Source organism: Gadus morhua, chromosome 23 (genome assembly GCF_902167405.1).
Source record: "Gadus morhua chromosome 23, gadMor3.0, whole genome shotgun sequence".
Lineage (NCBI taxonomy): Eukaryota > Metazoa > Chordata > Actinopteri > Gadiformes > Gadidae > Gadus > Gadus morhua.
In genome coordinates this window covers 5444206-5460236 of record NC_044070.1, presented here as the reverse complement: position 1 = coordinate 5460236, position 16031 = coordinate 5444206, and the positions used below count along the sequence as shown (strand labels likewise).

Genomic DNA, 16031 nt, shown 5'->3' with positions numbered 1-16031 from the left:
GTCCATCGTGCAAAGAGAGAATGACATCGTTGTACTCAAGATAATTGATCCAATCTTACTTTAGTTGTTAAAATTGCATACACTGTGCAATTTGTGCATTGCTGATTCTTGTGGCCACTAGATGGCAATGCAACCCTATACATCCAGACATGGCCAGCAAGCGCCCTCTACAGTGAAGTTTTATTTACACAGGTCATAAACGCATGTCAAATCCCAACCCAAATTAACTCAGTCTAGTGTTTGTTCAGGATTGTTTCAAATAGTTTGTTGACCAAATACACATTTTCTAATGAAAGCAAGCTATTAAACACAAATAAAAGCTCTTCAGTCAATCATTCCTTTTAATGTGTTTTTATTCTGTTGGTGACAAGAGTCATGGTGACAAACATTTGGAGCAACACAGCAGGAGTGAACGCGTTTGGCAAAAAGACCAGTGACAAGGTTATGGTTGTTGACAAAGGAGAGAGCAACACTGGAAGACAGCCTGCCGAGGTTAGCAGAGAGCAAGCGCTGCAGTGTAAGGCACTTGATCTTGTGGATTAAGGGAAGACACCTAGCAGATTTTCCAAAGCAGGGCCATGCAAAAGTTGGCCTTCATTCTTTAAAGATGCAAGTTTGTAAACGTTTGCCCCCACAGAGTGTAGGATTCAAGGAATTTGAAGTCCAAGACACAAAAAAGGTGCATCTAAATCGTTACGGACTGAATATTAAACAAAAACAGAATTAATTGAATATACACACGTCCAGCCCACAAACAAAACCAGACCCACGTCTTTTACCCACAGTCCAGCCATTGTTATTCATACAAAAGGGATCAGCACCCTGCAACAAATACGGATATGATCGCGAACATGATTTACCATCAATTCATCTTGCATAATGTCGCCACGATTCCACAGACCGACCGTCCAGAGAATTCAGACCAAGTTCTGGTTGAGTCCGTCTGTCTGTCTGTCTGTCTGTCCCCCCCAGTACAACACATGACAGGCATGTTGTTCAAACTTTAGTGCTAGATTCCTCCAATTTAGCCTCAACATCGCAGTTGATTGTCAGATCATTGTACCGTCAAACAAAGTGGACCAATAGCAAAAGGGGATGACACAATTTCCTAAGACCTTAGAAACACTGATATGAACCGGGTGGGTGGGAGATGGTGAACGTGCATTCGGGGGTCGTTTGGTTTTCAGAGGACCTACGGAATCGGAGCGTAGTGACATAGCGAGGGATCTTGCGTTGCCGTTCCTTTATTTGAGAAAAGCGTCCAGTTTCTTCTGGATGTTCTCAAACGAGTCCTCCCCCATGTAGTCGGCCTGGCCCCGCTCCCAGCGCTCCCGACGCTCCTCCGACGACAGGCGGGAGGCCTCGGACGCAGCAGCAGAGGCCTCCTGGCACTCCTCCTCCTGGACGATGGAGGACGCAAAAAGGTGTGACCGATTAAATACCAGCCAAGGAAGAGTGTGGAAAACCAGCTTCAGGGTTTAAAATGGAATGAATTAAGTGCATCAGTGGCCTTTATTGTTTGAAAAGCATTGATATTTCCAACCGGCACAAAGCAAACAACCAGAGACGGGACTCGGCAGTAGTAGTGGTTAACAAGGCCCAGCTTGTATTATTATTATTATTATTATTATTATTATTATTATTATTATTATTATTATTATTATTATTATTATTATTATTATTCCACCCCATACCTGTCCCTCCTCACAGGCGTCACTGTACTGGGAGAAGTTGAATGAGGACATTTTTTAAAAAGACAGTCTTTAAAAAAAGAACCCTGGAAATCCAAATCCAGGCACTCATTTTAAGAAAATGGTGGAAAAACATGAAATGAATATTAAAATAAAATATATACTATTTAAATTCTCAATGTTTTTATTCACCTCCACACATCCGGAGTGGAAAGGTTGGTCTCCGTAGTGCTCCTGGAGCAGGGGCAGGACCTCCCTGGAGTACAGGGTCCACCAGTCCAGGAGGAAGGAAGAGTGGGAGGCCACCGCGTCCTGGGAGCCCCCCCTGACCTTCTGGGCTTTGGGGTCAAACGTGAGGCTCCACGGCTTCATCTGCCCCAGGAAATGGACCACCTTGGCATTGCCTCCGTACCTGAAATGGGGGAACAAATGCAGCGCTGTTAAAAACCTGAACTATGTCTTTTTTTTCTTTTAAAATGAGATTGTGACGGCAGGAAGTAAGCATTGCTTCTTTGAAAAAGAGAGCTCCCCATTGAGGAAAAGAAAAAACAATATAGGATCCATCTCAAATCAGCAAGTGTTTATGGCGGATATGTATTCTTGCAGAATGTTGATTTGATATATTCGTTCATGGCCAATAAATCTAAACAGAGCAGCTCGTCGGTAAAGACATATTGCATGAAGGCTACGTCATTTGCCAGTTCAGCACACGCTGGTGTGTCCCCCGTCACTGGTGCCATGAAGCCTCTCCAGTTCCTCAATAAGGTTGTCAGAGCTGGAGTCAGAAGTGATTCAGCTTTGATCCCTTTGGCCAACGGTCATGTTATCGATATGCTCACTGTCTAGGGTTATGAGTATGGAGAGAGGGAGCCAGAGAGGGAGAGAGAGAGAGAAGAGCCAGAAAGAGAGCACAATGAGCAGCCAGTTACTCTTGTATGACCGTTCTTTAAAAAACCTGCTCTATTTCGGTCCCCGGCATCAGCTGTTGGAACCTGAGGGGTGACCAGCCGGCTGAATGGTTGGGGAGGCATGAGTGGGGGCCTGGCCTCGTGGCCCCCCCGGCCAAGCTCTTCCTTGCTGGTAACCTGATGTCACGGGGGGGCAGGAACCTGCCTTCATGTGACCCCATATCCTCTTACCTCATGGCTTTGCGTCTCATACCGAGGAGCTCGCTGACAGAAACACACTATACCTTGTTTCAGTGCTTTTCTACGTCTAAAAGACTTACCTTCGTATGAACGGTTCGATATGAAGTCAGATGGTGGTAGGGCTGGTGGTGGGTTTGCATACGTACTGTTTGAATGCAGGAAGGTATGTGTAGAGGGCGATGCTGCTGAGGTTGTAGATGAAGGGGAGGTGCTTGGAGATGTCTGTCGTGGCCCAGCTGCTGAAGAACCCGTTCAGAACCCCCTGGTCTCCCCCTGGAGAGGAACAGCAACAAATGGGTCAACCCCTCCCCTCGAGAGGCATATTACAAGGCATTCACACTTTGTATGAATGAACAAAGTTGTTAATAATTGTTTTTATGTTTATTTTTGAGTAACATCCTTGTGCACGCATGCCTACAGCTAGATGGCCAACATTGGGGTTTGAACCCGGAGCCCTTAAGCTGGGAGTGAAACACCCTAACCAAATCGACTATTCTGCACTAACCAACAGATTGAAGATCCTAAAAATGGATGAAAGGACACTGGAGATGAGGGTGCAGTGACCACTGGAGGAATGGAGAGGAGAAAAGCACGGTTAACACTCTAGTGGCGTCAAGCCCGCTTGCCAGCAAAGTATTAATGCATGATCTAAATCATGCAGCCCTGGGTAGTATCCATGCAGCATTGCTCTTCTTGCCACGTCAACGCATCACATAACAAACGTGTGTGGAAGGGACCTCTTGGATACAGTCCTACTGTATTTGGAATAGGATTGAGAAATCCAATGGGTGACATTACAAGCAGCAATGCGCCCGTCCAAAGGCATCCCCACTCAAAGATTTGTATTGACAGACTTGGCAATTGGTTCGATAGCTTTGCTAAAAGATGGTGACAGCCAACTCATGTGTAAACGTCGCAACTGCCAGAACCACAAAGCCATTTTTCCTCCTCGTCACGCATATCTTTCTCACCCTGTCAGAACAGGTCTGAAAAGGCATTTCCTTGACAGAATTACAAGCAATTGAGCATCAAATTAAAACAATGTTGAAAAAAATATAATGTTCAAGTTGGATAGGAAAAAGGATAGAACTTTAGGCCAGTGGGAATGGTACACAATTTCAAATATCTTAATCATTAAATATTCAATATTCAAGTATTTAGCAGTGAAATGGGGATTGCGACTGCAACTCCAAAAAGAGAAGGGGGGCTGGGGATTAAATAAAATAAAATAAAAAGTTTATGAAGACGGGTAATTTTGCATTCATTGTCCGTATGGCTTGGGGAAAAAAAATCTCAGTCTTTCTGTTCTTGCCTTTTGAGAACGAAACCGCTTTCCAGGGGGCAAACATTGAAACATTTTATGGCCAGGGTGATGACAGTCCTTTAAAATTGTATTTGCCCTTGACAGGCAACATCTAGTGTTGATGACCTGAAGTCCAGGGAGTGCAGTGCTGGTGATTTTCTCTGCACACCTGATAACTCGATGCAAGGCCTTCTTATCCTGAGAGTTGCTATTTCCGTACCAGGTTGTGATATTTCCAGAAATAACATACTCTATGGTTGCTGAGTAGAATGTTTTCTGCAGCTCTCTGGATATTCTGAATTTGTTCAGCTTTTACGATTGTACAGGCGCCGTCTTGCTTATTTCACCAGGTTGGAGATGTGTGATGTTCATGAAAGGTCCTCAGAGATGACTACTCCAAGATATTTAAAGTGGCTCACTGTCTCAACCAGGGCACCATGGATGTTCAGTGGTGTGTGATGTAGCCTCTGCTTGTCCCTTCTGAAGTCAACCACCAATTATTTTGTTTTGGCAATGTTGAGTTCAAGGCTGTTGTTGTCATTGCACCATGACGTCAGCATCTTAATTTCATTTAGGTAGGCTGTAACATTGTTGTTGGAGATGAGTCCAATCACTACTGTATCATCCGCAGATTTGACAATAGAGTTTGAGTTGTAATTGGCTGTGCAATCATGGGTGTATGGAATAAAGCAGGGGACTTAGAACACATCCTTGGGGGGCACCGATGTTGAGGGTGACTGTATTTGACATGCAGCTCCCAATCTTCTCCGCTTGTGGCCTGTCCATCAAAAAGCTGAGAACCCAGGAGCAGAGAGATGTATTTAGACCTAGATGTTTGAGTTTGGTGACTAAAATGTTTGGCACAATGGTGTTAAAGGCCGAGCTATAGTCCCTTTGTCCAGGTGGGAGAGAGTGGTGTGGAGGACATGGGATATGGCATCATCAGTACTTCTATTGGGTCGAATGCCATCCCACATAGGATATGACATGGGAGATTTGTTCAAATGGGAGATGGGGGGGCAGGTATTAATAGCATGTTGGTCTTTCACAGCTCATCTAAAGCCCCAGTCATTATTTACAGACTCACATGCCATTTGTTCCCTCACTCAGTTGTCTTTCACAACTTTACAGACTTTGAATGAAATCATCTGTAATCAATGATTAAGCTATCAACAAATCATTGTCTCAGTATCTTCCATAGGAGCAGGTCAACCTTATCTAGTCAGACCAGTGACACTGACAAACAGGTCAATCTACAGTGCAAACATCTGCATAACAAACCCTGGCCCAAAGACTACATTTAGGTTAAATGTGTTAAACTCGTGGTCAAAACGTGGCTGGTCACACAAACAAGTAAGTAGTCTGTACAGTCCCTGAAGCCAGACGCTCCTTCAGGTCAGAAATAACACTCATTGCCGCAGTGGTTTAACCAAACCAACACACTACAGACTACGCTTCGCCAAACTACGCTTGGGAACAAGCATCCTCATTTTTTAAAAAGGAGGATGAGTATAACCCATCAGGAATGCCCCCCCCCCACCCTCCCTCCCTCCCTGGGCCCGTTTTTCTTGGCAACAGACAACCCTGGACACTGAAAACCAGAGAGATACACGCTACGTGGCACAGCAGTCATTTTCCATCAGTCCACGTGATAGGGAAATCAATGGAGCATGATTTTGGACAACCCGAAGTGCAATGGGCCGAGGTTAGCAAATAGGCATGTTGAAAACATTGTTATGTCATGTATGTGACACACGCACACAGCCTACAGAGCTAAAGCTAGTGTAAAGGTCAAAGGGAGAGCTGTAACGGACCAGTGTGCATAAGGGGGCCATCCTCAGCTATATATAAACATCTTTATTCATTAAAATGCCACTGGGCCATCCGAGTGTCAGTTCGGGGGGTTCTAAAAGGTGAGGCTGGGCTTGTTTCTGGACCACAAACTAGAGTAAACTGCTTGTTGTTGTCTATTGTGCTACGAGACAGACTGAACGCTTGCCAGCCGCGAGTGGATGAGAACTGGGTGTTCGCTTCACAATGTGTGAGCCATCGTTAAGTGGACTAATTGGTGCTTCAGGAATACCAACCACAAAAAAAACAAAACTAAATCCGTCATCGTTAATGTCTTGGATAAGAAAAGGGTTCACTCTCAGTTTTGATTCCACTGGAGTTTTTCAAGCCCCACAAAAGTCTAGTTATGTTGTTTTTTGTGGATGACAAAAGCTGAAGAATAAAGAGACACGTTCTCAGGAGATGTCCTCCTATCAAACTCCAATCTTCAGCATGTGTTTGAACTGTCAGACGCAACTGTTTAGCGTTGATATAAATAAGCAGAAACATGCTTAGTAAAAATAGGAACAGTTCATTAATCACTGTCCAATATACTTCTCATCAACGTATCATCACAGCACAAATGTTTTCTGGCTCTTCATACCGTCACACTGACGCTAACAAGTGTATCAAAGCAAAAGTTAATCTGAAACCAAGTGATGAAATGGTGTACTTGACTATGCCCAAGTCTTTCGAAGGTCAAAAAAATACCTTTCCATGAATAAACTTTTTGTCTTCAAGGTTTACGACAAACTCCCTCAAAAAACTGCAGTGATGCAATCGAGTTACACAAGGGTGGCTTGTTCTGCAACTGGCATAAGGGTCTGCTGCATTTAACTTACTATATTTAATAGCTACATACTGAGGAAAAACATGATTTGACGCCAAGATGCAGACCACAATCCCTTTGCGTTGCAAGAGTCACTGAATGCCAACCAGTGATCTGTGTAAAACCAGGGAGCCTCTTCAAATTGTAGTTTCGGCCCCCTATTCAAGAGAGTTAATAACCCCTGAGAATAACCTGGCGTGTCTGGTCAGCCTGAGACAGGAAGCGCCTTGTACCTGGGTGATCATGGCTTGGCTTAAACTACACAGCAAGCATGGGTTAATCGGTCAAGATTTGACCACCGATTTGCAACAGCTCTTTAAAATCCAGGTTCAAACCTGGAAGCATCTAGGAAGGCCAAACAGAGAAAACTGTCCTTTGTATACAAATACAATGGATTTGAAAGCGAGGTGCCGATAAGGAGATCAGACCTCCCTTTTTGATTCCAAAATGTTCCCGGTTTCAAGCTAGATGCCCGAACACCCGACAAATATCTGTAAACCACAAAAAAAGGCCTTTTTCAAAACAAAAAAAGGTTTCATATTAATAAAGATAATATATCCAGATAACCAAGAGTCAGGTGACCTGCACTATGAAAACGAAATGACAAATAATACGTTTCCTCAGCAGATTTCAATGAAAGAAAAAACACATGGATCAACAAATGATTGAGAGTGGTACCGTCAAAGCTGCCGTGCTCGGCGCTGTACTGCATCAGCTTCTCATAGGTCGCCATGGAGGGCTGGAAGACGAACACGCCCGTGTTGAAGCAGTCCGGCCAGCCGGGGTCCGGGGCTGCGGACAGCTCCTCCCGCTCAAACAGGTCGTCGATGTTGGAGACCACCTGGGCGGACAGAGGGACGCACTCGGTACCGTGACTCATTAGTTCACCACATGCTGCAATTACAGACACGGGCTGTAATCCAAAGCATACAGTGAACACCGACGGGTTACAATGGATCAGGTGGAGGGTCAGGCATCGGGCTCAAGAACAGGTAGACTGCAGACATTGTGGGATCGAACCCAGTACCTTTCTGCTGGTAGTGGATTATACTGGCCACTACAATACCCACATAAGGGCTCCTATATACACACACACACACACAAATAGAGAAGTACATACAAACAATTCCAAAACAAGTCGATATCCGTCAAATATTCCAAGATGTCCGTCCGGTGACCCACCAGCGTGTCGGCGTCCATGAAGACACATTTGGAGTAGTGTGTGAGGGTCCAGCAGTGCAGTTTGGTGAAGGTGACCCCAAGGTCAGGCCTCTTCATCATGGCCAGGTGGGCCGTGTCCTTGCTGTCCAGAACGTCCACCACCCGCACCTCGTCAAACAGCTTCTTCAGCACAGACCTGGGGGGAGAGGGGGGGGGGAGAACCAGAGCCCTTAGCCTGCGGTCGGCCCCCTTGGCTGATCTGGGTCCTCCTGAGGGGTGGTGGTCCATGGTGACTTACTGGCAGGGGTCGGAGACCTGTGGGCCGGTCAGCACCACCAGCTTGCTGGTGGTGTGGTGGTTGCGCAGAGACCGGGCCAGGACCATGGCTCCCTTGGCGTAGTTGTCATTGGTCGCCAACGTGACGAAAGCCTGGTCTGTGGAATGGAATTAACAAAAAATTATAAACATGTATGTTTGTGCATGCGTGCATGTATGTATGTGACTATTGGGTCCAAACAGTTGTCAAGCTAAAGTTTGACTAGTGATTCACCGGTATATCCAAATGCTTCAACAAGATCCAACCTCAACAACTTCCAAGTTCTCACGCCAAATTGTTTTACAACGGCCTAATGAACCCATACATCAACAATTCAAATGCCAGCGGGAGGCATTTCAGACGGTGGCCAAGCCTTGTATCAGAACAACAACTGTCTCGTCGAAGAAAATAGTTGTTCTTACAAACTATGTACTTAAAACACAAATAATCACAATAGAGAACATCGTCAAACCGAATGACATACAGTACAGGAAACTATATGCTCTCATGTGTATGTGAAATAAATATGTGCTCTGGATGACGGTGTAAACAATCAACCATTCATTCATGTTTATTTGTGGTTAAAGTAACAATGCAGAAGCAACACTGGTGCACATTTGAGTAGCCAAGAGGCTATACTCAAACTTTTGTCAGAATTCAAGAAACAATACAAAAGCACGCCTCAGTAGGCAGTCCTCTTCCAAGTAAAATCCATCATTCAACAGTGCGTCAGTATTTGCTGTTCAGAAGACAACGCAACCCAGATATTCTGGTTGTCAGATTGAAGCGTTAACACACACCCCACACTGTGATACAACGATAAATGGATAACTAAGAAATGTTCTAACTGTCGACAGTTGAGACCACCTGCAGTCAACCATGCTCAGCTACTTTTCCACAATCTTCCTAAGACTTCAGTAGTATGCAAAATGCATGCCATCCATTAGATTCCAATTAAATGATAACACATTTCCAATCGTGTCACATACCTGCCATGACTGAAGAGTAGAAGTCGAAGCTACGGTGCAGCCGGGACGTCAGAACAGGACACCTTCACGTGAGAGAAGGACCTCGCGTGCTCAGAGTAGGATTTATACCGTGGCTCACCGGAGAGTCACGTGACGTCCCCACTTCACACACCCACACCCCTCTCCCCGCGTGTAAAGGGACCTTCTCGACGAACCAGTACACGGTGTTCTGGAAACCGCCCTGTCCAGGGTCTGTGGTGAGGGTCTAGGTAAGTTCAGGGAGTTCAAAACACATTCATACTATATTTAAATGTCAATGCAAAGGCCGTCCGAAGTTTTAAACTTGAGTACAACCGAAATGGAGGGTTTGGGCCTGAGGAAAACATCCAATTATTGGAAAACATTTATGTTTCACATGAATGTCGTCGTCGTCGTCGTCGTTGGCGTCGTCCCCCCAGGACAGTATGTTTTGCTATGCATTAATTATGGCAAACCGTGTCAGTTTTTCAGTAGGCTATATGTGAATATGATTATGACAAGAAAAATGGAGCAAGTCCATGACACACGTGGGAGCATACAGCGCGCAGGCCGCTTGCAGACTGTCATCCCGTTTCAATGACACCTTGTCGCCATCTAGTGGCACAGAGAGTGTACTACGTCCGCCGTACCATAACAGTACTTGGATGAATAACACCAGGGTGATTTTGTGTTGAACTGTTTGGTTCATCGTTTAGAAATGCAAGGCAATACTACCGATACCGAGTAGTATCAACGTCGGTAGGAAAAATCAAATTGCAAATAACTACAGAAACACCATTACTATCATCACTACCTTCGAGTATCTCAATCGTAGTTAACTACCTCAACCGCATTTTTTAATCTCTTTGAACTCGGTTCAGATACATTCTGTACAAATCTTTGGCCCTTTTGTCTTCGCTTGTGATGGACGTGCTCGGCGGAATGCACACACTGCCAAGCAAGCAGTGATACAGTATGGCTGTCGCGTACTGTGAAGCTGGCCAGAATGCTTATGATGGACAGACACACGCCCACTTTTTGGGCACTGCCAGTGAATAAAGAGCGACCATGCAGTCACAAAGGGCTCTACAGTAAACCATTGGCTCTTTCTTCTTCGTACCCTAGAATTGATTTTGTTTGATTTTGATGAATAAAGTAGGCTGAATAGAAGTATAAGGTTTTTTATTTATGCATTCAAGGGAGATTATAAATATTATATATATTTATTAATATCTTGAAATTGCTTAATCACTATTTAGTTTGTAATGCTTAACATAGAAAGGGAAATTATGGTATACTTTATTTCTACCTTTTCTGTTTTTTAAATAGAATCAAATCAAAAGCTGTGTCCACAAGATGGTGCATTTCCATAACACCCAAGGTGTACACACACATGCAAAACACATGCCAAATTATTCAGCAGGTGGGGATGGCTCATTGATTTTATTGTTTGCACTCATCCTGACATCCTGTCAAGCACAGTGAGGAAACATGGCGGGTGGTGCCCCGTAACCATGGACACAGGGCTGGAGGAGGCGGGGTTTGGGGGGGGGGGGGGGGGGGGGGGGGGGTTGCTGTGAGAGTGAAGGGATGGAGGGTGGGCTCTCTGGAAAAGAGATAGAAGAGCTGGGTTGGCAGGGAGAGAGGAGGGAGAGGGGCTGGGGGGGGGGGGGGAGAGGGGCTGGGGGGCGGGGGTCCTCTCCTAGTACAGGTTCTCCTGCACATGGGCGGCGATGTACTTGATGGCCAGCATGGTCTCCATGCAGGTGGGCTTGATCTGGGACGCGGGCAGCAGGAACCCGTAGCGGCCGGTGTCGCGCAGCTCGAAGGTGAACGAGTACTTCACCCCGATGTCGTACGCGTAGTCATCTGAGCCTCCGGCCGCAGGGTCTGGGAGTAGAGCAGGGCTTTCTTTATTTTACTCATACTAAATGATGAATACTGCTTAATACTGAGGGAACATTGTGGTATTGTTGATCACTGTCAAAGGTAGATTGAGCCTCTCTTTTTACAATTAGCCATGTCTATTATGAAGCCAGGCATTGAAGGAGCCCTCTGTTCTCTCTCTGTGTGCTTCTGAGGAGTGTGGAGAGGGACGGCTCTTCTTGCGGTTGTATACTTACAGATGGTGGCCGCTCCGGGGCCGCTGGTGTAGCGAGTACCGTACAGACCGCGCAGAGCGGACGAGGCGCCCTCAGCCACCTTCAGCTGCCCATGGAGGAGGTCAGTAAACAAAGGGTCAATACTGGACACATATGACATCCAGCCACTTACTAAACGTGAGACTGGGAACAATTAAAACAGACAATCAATCTGTAAAATGTACAAAAATTGCGATATGTCTAGGACCAGACATTTTTCGTCCTTTGTTCCTTGTTTTGGGATTTTTCTTTTTTCTTTTTAATGTTTTTTCCGTTTCTAAAATGAACTCTGAAGAGGAGATGTGTTATCTGAGAACACCACAGATTGTTCCATATTCTAGTTGTTCTGTATTTTAGTTGTGGAGCTTAAACAAAAGGGCTACTGGGACGGAGGGCTGTATATTGGTACATACTCATGGTTCACACAATGGTTAGTATTGGGCCCCTCTATGAAGATAACATTTAATATCAGATGTGGCTTGACACCGTATTACCAAAACCAATAAATAACCAAGCATGAATATATGATGCCAGGTGATGTAGCCTCGTATAATTCTGTTTCAAACATGAAACATTGCACTAATCTTTCTCATTTTGAGCCTGAAGTGCGCTAAGCATATGAAAATATTTTCAATCTGCCGATATTAAAATCAATAGCTGAGAGAAAGCAGAAGTCTTGTGTTTACAGGAAATGAACTGGCACAGACAACAGGCTCAAACAGGAAATAGCAGAGCTGGATAGAGAGGGTAGGTTATGAAACACTCGTAGAGTTATTTAGAGAGAGAGAGAGAGAGAGAGAGAGAGAGAGAGAGAGAGAGAGAGAGAGAGAGAGAGAGAGAGAGAGAGAGAGAGAGAGAGAGAGAGAGAGAGAGAGAGAGAGAGAGAGAGAGAGAGAGAGAGAGAGAGAGAGAGAGAGATCTATCTCAGTGTGAGAGTTGGAGCGGAGGTGTGAGTGTTAAGCACCGTCGTCGTACACCCCGTGGAGTGGTAAGAGAGCCCCCTATATGCTTCCTATGAGGAAGGGGTGGGTAGGGGGGTATCACATGATCAAGAGTCAGGAAGTCAATGATTTTCAGTGGCAGAAATCCCAGAGATCGGTGTGATAATGGGACCGATGGGGGGCCCCACACAGGATGAAGGTCTCCCATGCACATTTAATGATTTACTGGAATTGCATCCTGTAAATACATTTATATATCTATACATGCAACTTGTGCGTTGTTTATATAAGTGTTGTTTAGAAATATATATTGGACAATATGAAGAGCAATATGTCCATATATATATATATATATATATATATATATGCTCCAGTCCAAGAGAGAGGTTTTACATTGCATAATGGTGTTGTTACAGAAAGTAAAAAAATATCAGAAATAATCAAACATCGTTATAGCAGGTGCTTTGCTTGACGACGTTTACTGTGTGGTTCCTAGGCTGCCTTATTGTATGTGCATGAATGTGACGTTGGTCGGTTTGAAAATGAGTCGGGGACTGACCAGCTCACTGTGGTCTGCAGCCAGGTCGTAGGTGTAGGAGTAAGGGAAGAGCACGAGCTGGGAGTAGGAGTGGATGGTCAGGTAGGCCTTGATGTCTGCCTTGTTCCTGCGGAGGAAATCGGCCACGTTCCTGACCTCCACCTCAGACTCGACCTTGGAGCCACAGAAGGTTTCACTGCAGGGTTCCTGGAGGCTCCGGTTGCTATAGGAAGGAACCCAGCGAGCAGAGATGTCATGTGGGAGAAGAGAAATTTAAGAGAAGAGAAATTTCCTTTACCGTTTGGAAACTAGAACAGTTATCAACACACGTGTTTTTACTCTAGCCAACAAGTGGATAAAACAATGAGACTGCTTTTCCCTCGGCCTAAATAACCAAACACACCAACGTCCACAGCTTGGAGGCTGATGTCTAGACATATGTAACCCTTCACAGACGGCTGACTTACTGCACCAGCCCGCATTCCAGTTCCTGTTGGGATCGGTCCCGAGGCAGCTGGTTCCCGAGGTCCTGGAACGGGTCTTCCTCCACATCCTGTTCTACAAGGTCCCAAATGGCTGAACTTTACTCTCATGTAACTCTATTTATGTGAAGTCAACAGAACACTGTGAGTGGGAGTCCATTGGACGAAGATGTATTTCGAGCCTTGTTGAACTTACACTCTTGTGGGTGTAGTCGTAGCCGTCGATGTTGAAGACGGGCAGGACGTACACGTCCATCTGGTCCAGCAGGCTGGTCATCTGGGAGTCACTTCCGTAGGTGGACAGGGCCTGGGAAAGATAAAGATTGTTTTAGGGTGGAGGGAAGACCCATAAAGTTCTCAGCCAAAATGTTTCCATGACCGGTTCAGCCCCAACAATGAGCGGACCTCCACTAACGAAAGTCCTGAAGCAGGGGGCAAGATCTACACCCAATGCTGGTGGATGTATGTGAAACACCGTCTGCATATGTACCTCATTGCGGCTGCAACTTTTTGCTTTCTTTGTTTAAATGGTGTTTGTAGTTTGCAAATGAGTGTCCATTTCATTGTTGATCTAAGGACTATAGAGTTGTTGTCATATGTTTAATGTATGCAGTCAACCTCCTGGATGTGTTATCATGTGGCCGGTTTGAGGGCATGAGGTCTGAGGGGTGCTGTCGTTTTAGTCCTACCTCTTTCACAAACCACTGGCAGAAAGCAGGAGAAATCCACTCTCTGGCGTGGATGCCACAGTCCATGAAGATGGCGGGCTTGGTGACACTGGACTTCTTGCCGAGCTGTTCCAAGAGAGACGAGATTTAGGTTAATCTGTTTGCTAATGGGAATTACTTGAGTCGTAAACACACTTTTGATTGGTGGTTATTTGCCATGATGCTTTAGAAATGTACAAAGTCAAAGTCAGGTGATCTATTAAGGGTGGTTGAGGAAGTAAACGCCAAGGGGAGGATTTGGGCGAAAGCAATGCCTGATGTGTAAATCCTCTATAGTTATAGTACCTGTCCCCCCCACCCCAGTGGCTATAGTAAATATCCTTCAGGTGTCCATGAGCACACACCTTGAGCAGCGTCATGGGGCGTCCCTCGTAGGTGCTGCCGATCGACTGCTTGCTGATCAGTGCAGAGTTGGAGGTGGAGATGGCGGCAATCCAAGACTGGACCTAAAATGGAGATCCCAGCATCAAAAGATTGAATCAGATTGTCCTATCAGATATCAGAAGGACAAGGAGAATCCAAAACGGTGCTGTGAGTGAGATCCATGTATCTAGGGTGTCCGCGCATCCTTAAAAAGTCTTAAAAAGTCTTAAATTCATGTTTCTAAATTGAAGGCCTTGAAAAATCTTAAATTCGTTCCAAATGTTATATGCTGATCCTAAATACTGTAACTCAAGGTCTTAAATTTGTCGGGGCATTATTTTTCTCGTTGGACTTTTCAGGAAGGACTTATAGAGAGGCTTCTTTCTTGCTAGCTGCATATATAAATGATTATCTGCGTGCAATGGGTAGGTGAATGAGTCTCATTGAGTGACACACATGCTATGCTTGGGTTATAATACAGCAGGATCCCCCCCACAATTGCATGTTTTAGGTCTTAAATTTCATTCAAGGTGGTATTAAAAAGGTCTTAAAAAGTCTTAGATTTGACTTGCTGAAATCTGCAGATACCCTGAATGTATCACAATTATCATATCTTATCTATTCGATAAGATAAGGTAACAAGTACTTTATTAATCCCAGATGGGAAATGAAGGTGTCATTAAAGTGATAAAAACTTCAATTAATAATAATAAATTCTTTAGAATATGCAGTTAGACTACAAAAAAATATATAGCACAGTACGAGTAGAAATGTCATGTCAATGCAGAATGTGAAAGCAGTGGTGTGATCGATGGGTGCATGTCTTACCTTGTCCCAGCTGTTGTAGTTGGTGTAGCTGTGGGTCCTGGGAGTGGGGCCGGTCTGGGCATCGATGCTGACCTGGAGGTCCTCAATCAGCACCCTGAGGGCCACACAGCACCACAGTGAGTCCCTAGTGTCCACAGTCCACTGTAGGCATCATCGAGCAAGTGGTCTTCCCCCAATCTGCTGCTTCATCATGACATGTATCTGAATTAATGGCAGCCTGTGTTTCTTTGGATAACAATGTCAGCAAAATAACGAAATAATGCAATTAAATGAAGTCTTTTTTTAGTCTATTCTAGATTACAACCTGATGCATATCCAGCACAGCATTTAAACAGAAAAAAAAATACTTTCATCAGCTCTCTTCAGCAATGCATCGAAAAGAAATGAGGATTAGGATTCCTTTGCAATGTTTGGAAAGGAGAGGGGATAACATGTCACACAACACCCTGCCTTACTCGGTCTCCATGTCGCTCTGCTGCAGCATGGTGCTGACCAGGTCCAGGTAGGCGGCCGGCACGTGGATGTCCACATCAATGTCGATGGTCACCATCTCAGCGCTGTCGGGGCTCCAGAAGTCGACCTGCAGGGGGCGCCATAGGCCAACACTTGAACGCAAAACCGAGACCCTCCGAAAGCAAAATGTCAGAAGAGGCAGGTAAGACCTTCTAGTTTTCGATTCAGGTATGGGTTTATTTGTAGCTATAGGGAGCTGTCCAATCCTTAAAAAAAGGACCGGATACGTAGCC

At 45.1% G+C, this 16031-nt stretch overlaps 2 protein-coding genes and 1 long non-coding RNA gene across 5 annotated transcripts in view; 1 reads left to right on the top strand and 2 right to left on the bottom strand.

The window, feature by feature from the left end:
- Window positions 1-335: 335 nt before the first annotated feature.
- On the bottom strand, window positions 336-9461 carry gyg1b (glycogenin 1b). Of its 3 annotated transcripts, none has more exons than XM_030349554.1 (8): window positions 9268-9461; window positions 8261-8396; window positions 7984-8158; window positions 7480-7642; window positions 2986-3112; window positions 1884-2103; window positions 1695-1721; window positions 336-1400 (listed from the first exon to the last, which is right to left on the bottom strand). In XM_030349554.1, exons 1-8 carry the CDS (start codon window positions 9272-9274, stop codon window positions 1245-1247), a joined length of 1011 nt encoding a protein of 336 aa, XP_030205414.1. In that variant the 5' UTR covers window positions 9275-9461; the 3' UTR covers window positions 336-1244. The 3 variants fall into 3 exon arrangements, with proteins under 3 accessions (XP_030205414.1, XP_030205416.1, XP_030205415.1); XM_030349556.1 differs by having other exon boundaries at window positions 9272-9426; XM_030349555.1 differs by lacking the exon at window positions 1695-1721 and having other exon boundaries at window positions 9268-9460.
- A 1227-nt stretch (window positions 9462-10688) lies between these two features.
- The window catches only part of cpb1 (carboxypeptidase B1 (tissue)), a 6214-nt gene continuing 871 nt past the window's right edge, over window positions 10689-16031 (bottom strand). Inside the window, 10 exon segments of the mRNA XM_030349545.1 lie at window positions 10689-11154; window positions 11388-11472; window positions 12906-13093; window positions 13096-13107; window positions 13352-13442; window positions 13563-13673; window positions 14056-14160; window positions 14439-14540; window positions 15286-15379; window positions 15741-15865. Of these exon segments, the coding sequence (XP_030205405.1) occupies window positions 10967-11154; window positions 11388-11472; window positions 12906-13093; window positions 13096-13107; window positions 13352-13442; window positions 13563-13673; window positions 14056-14160; window positions 14439-14540; window positions 15286-15379; window positions 15741-15865 (1101 nt within the window). The 3' untranslated portion in view covers window positions 10689-10966.
- The window catches only part of LOC115537558 (uncharacterized), a 25444-nt gene continuing 25242 nt past the window's right edge, over window positions 15830-16031 (top strand). Inside the window, exon 1 of the long non-coding RNA XR_003974829.1 lies at window positions 15830-15940. This is a non-coding gene — a long non-coding RNA (uncharacterized LOC115537558). The remainder of the gene's footprint in view (window positions 15941-16031) is intronic.

What these genes read in the sequence shown, in the direction of transcription:
- gyg1b (XM_030349554.1), bottom strand. An exon ending in CAGGTCTCCGACCCCTGCCA is followed by an intron (nt 8,159 to 8,260) that starts GTAAGTCACCAT and finishes CTCTCCCCCCAG; the next exon opens with GTCTGTGCTGAAGAAGCTGT. An exon ending in TACCTTCCTGCATTCAAACA is followed by an intron (nt 2,104 to 2,985) that starts GTACGTATGCAA and finishes CCCCCATTTCAG; the next exon opens with GTACGGAGGCAATGCCAAGG.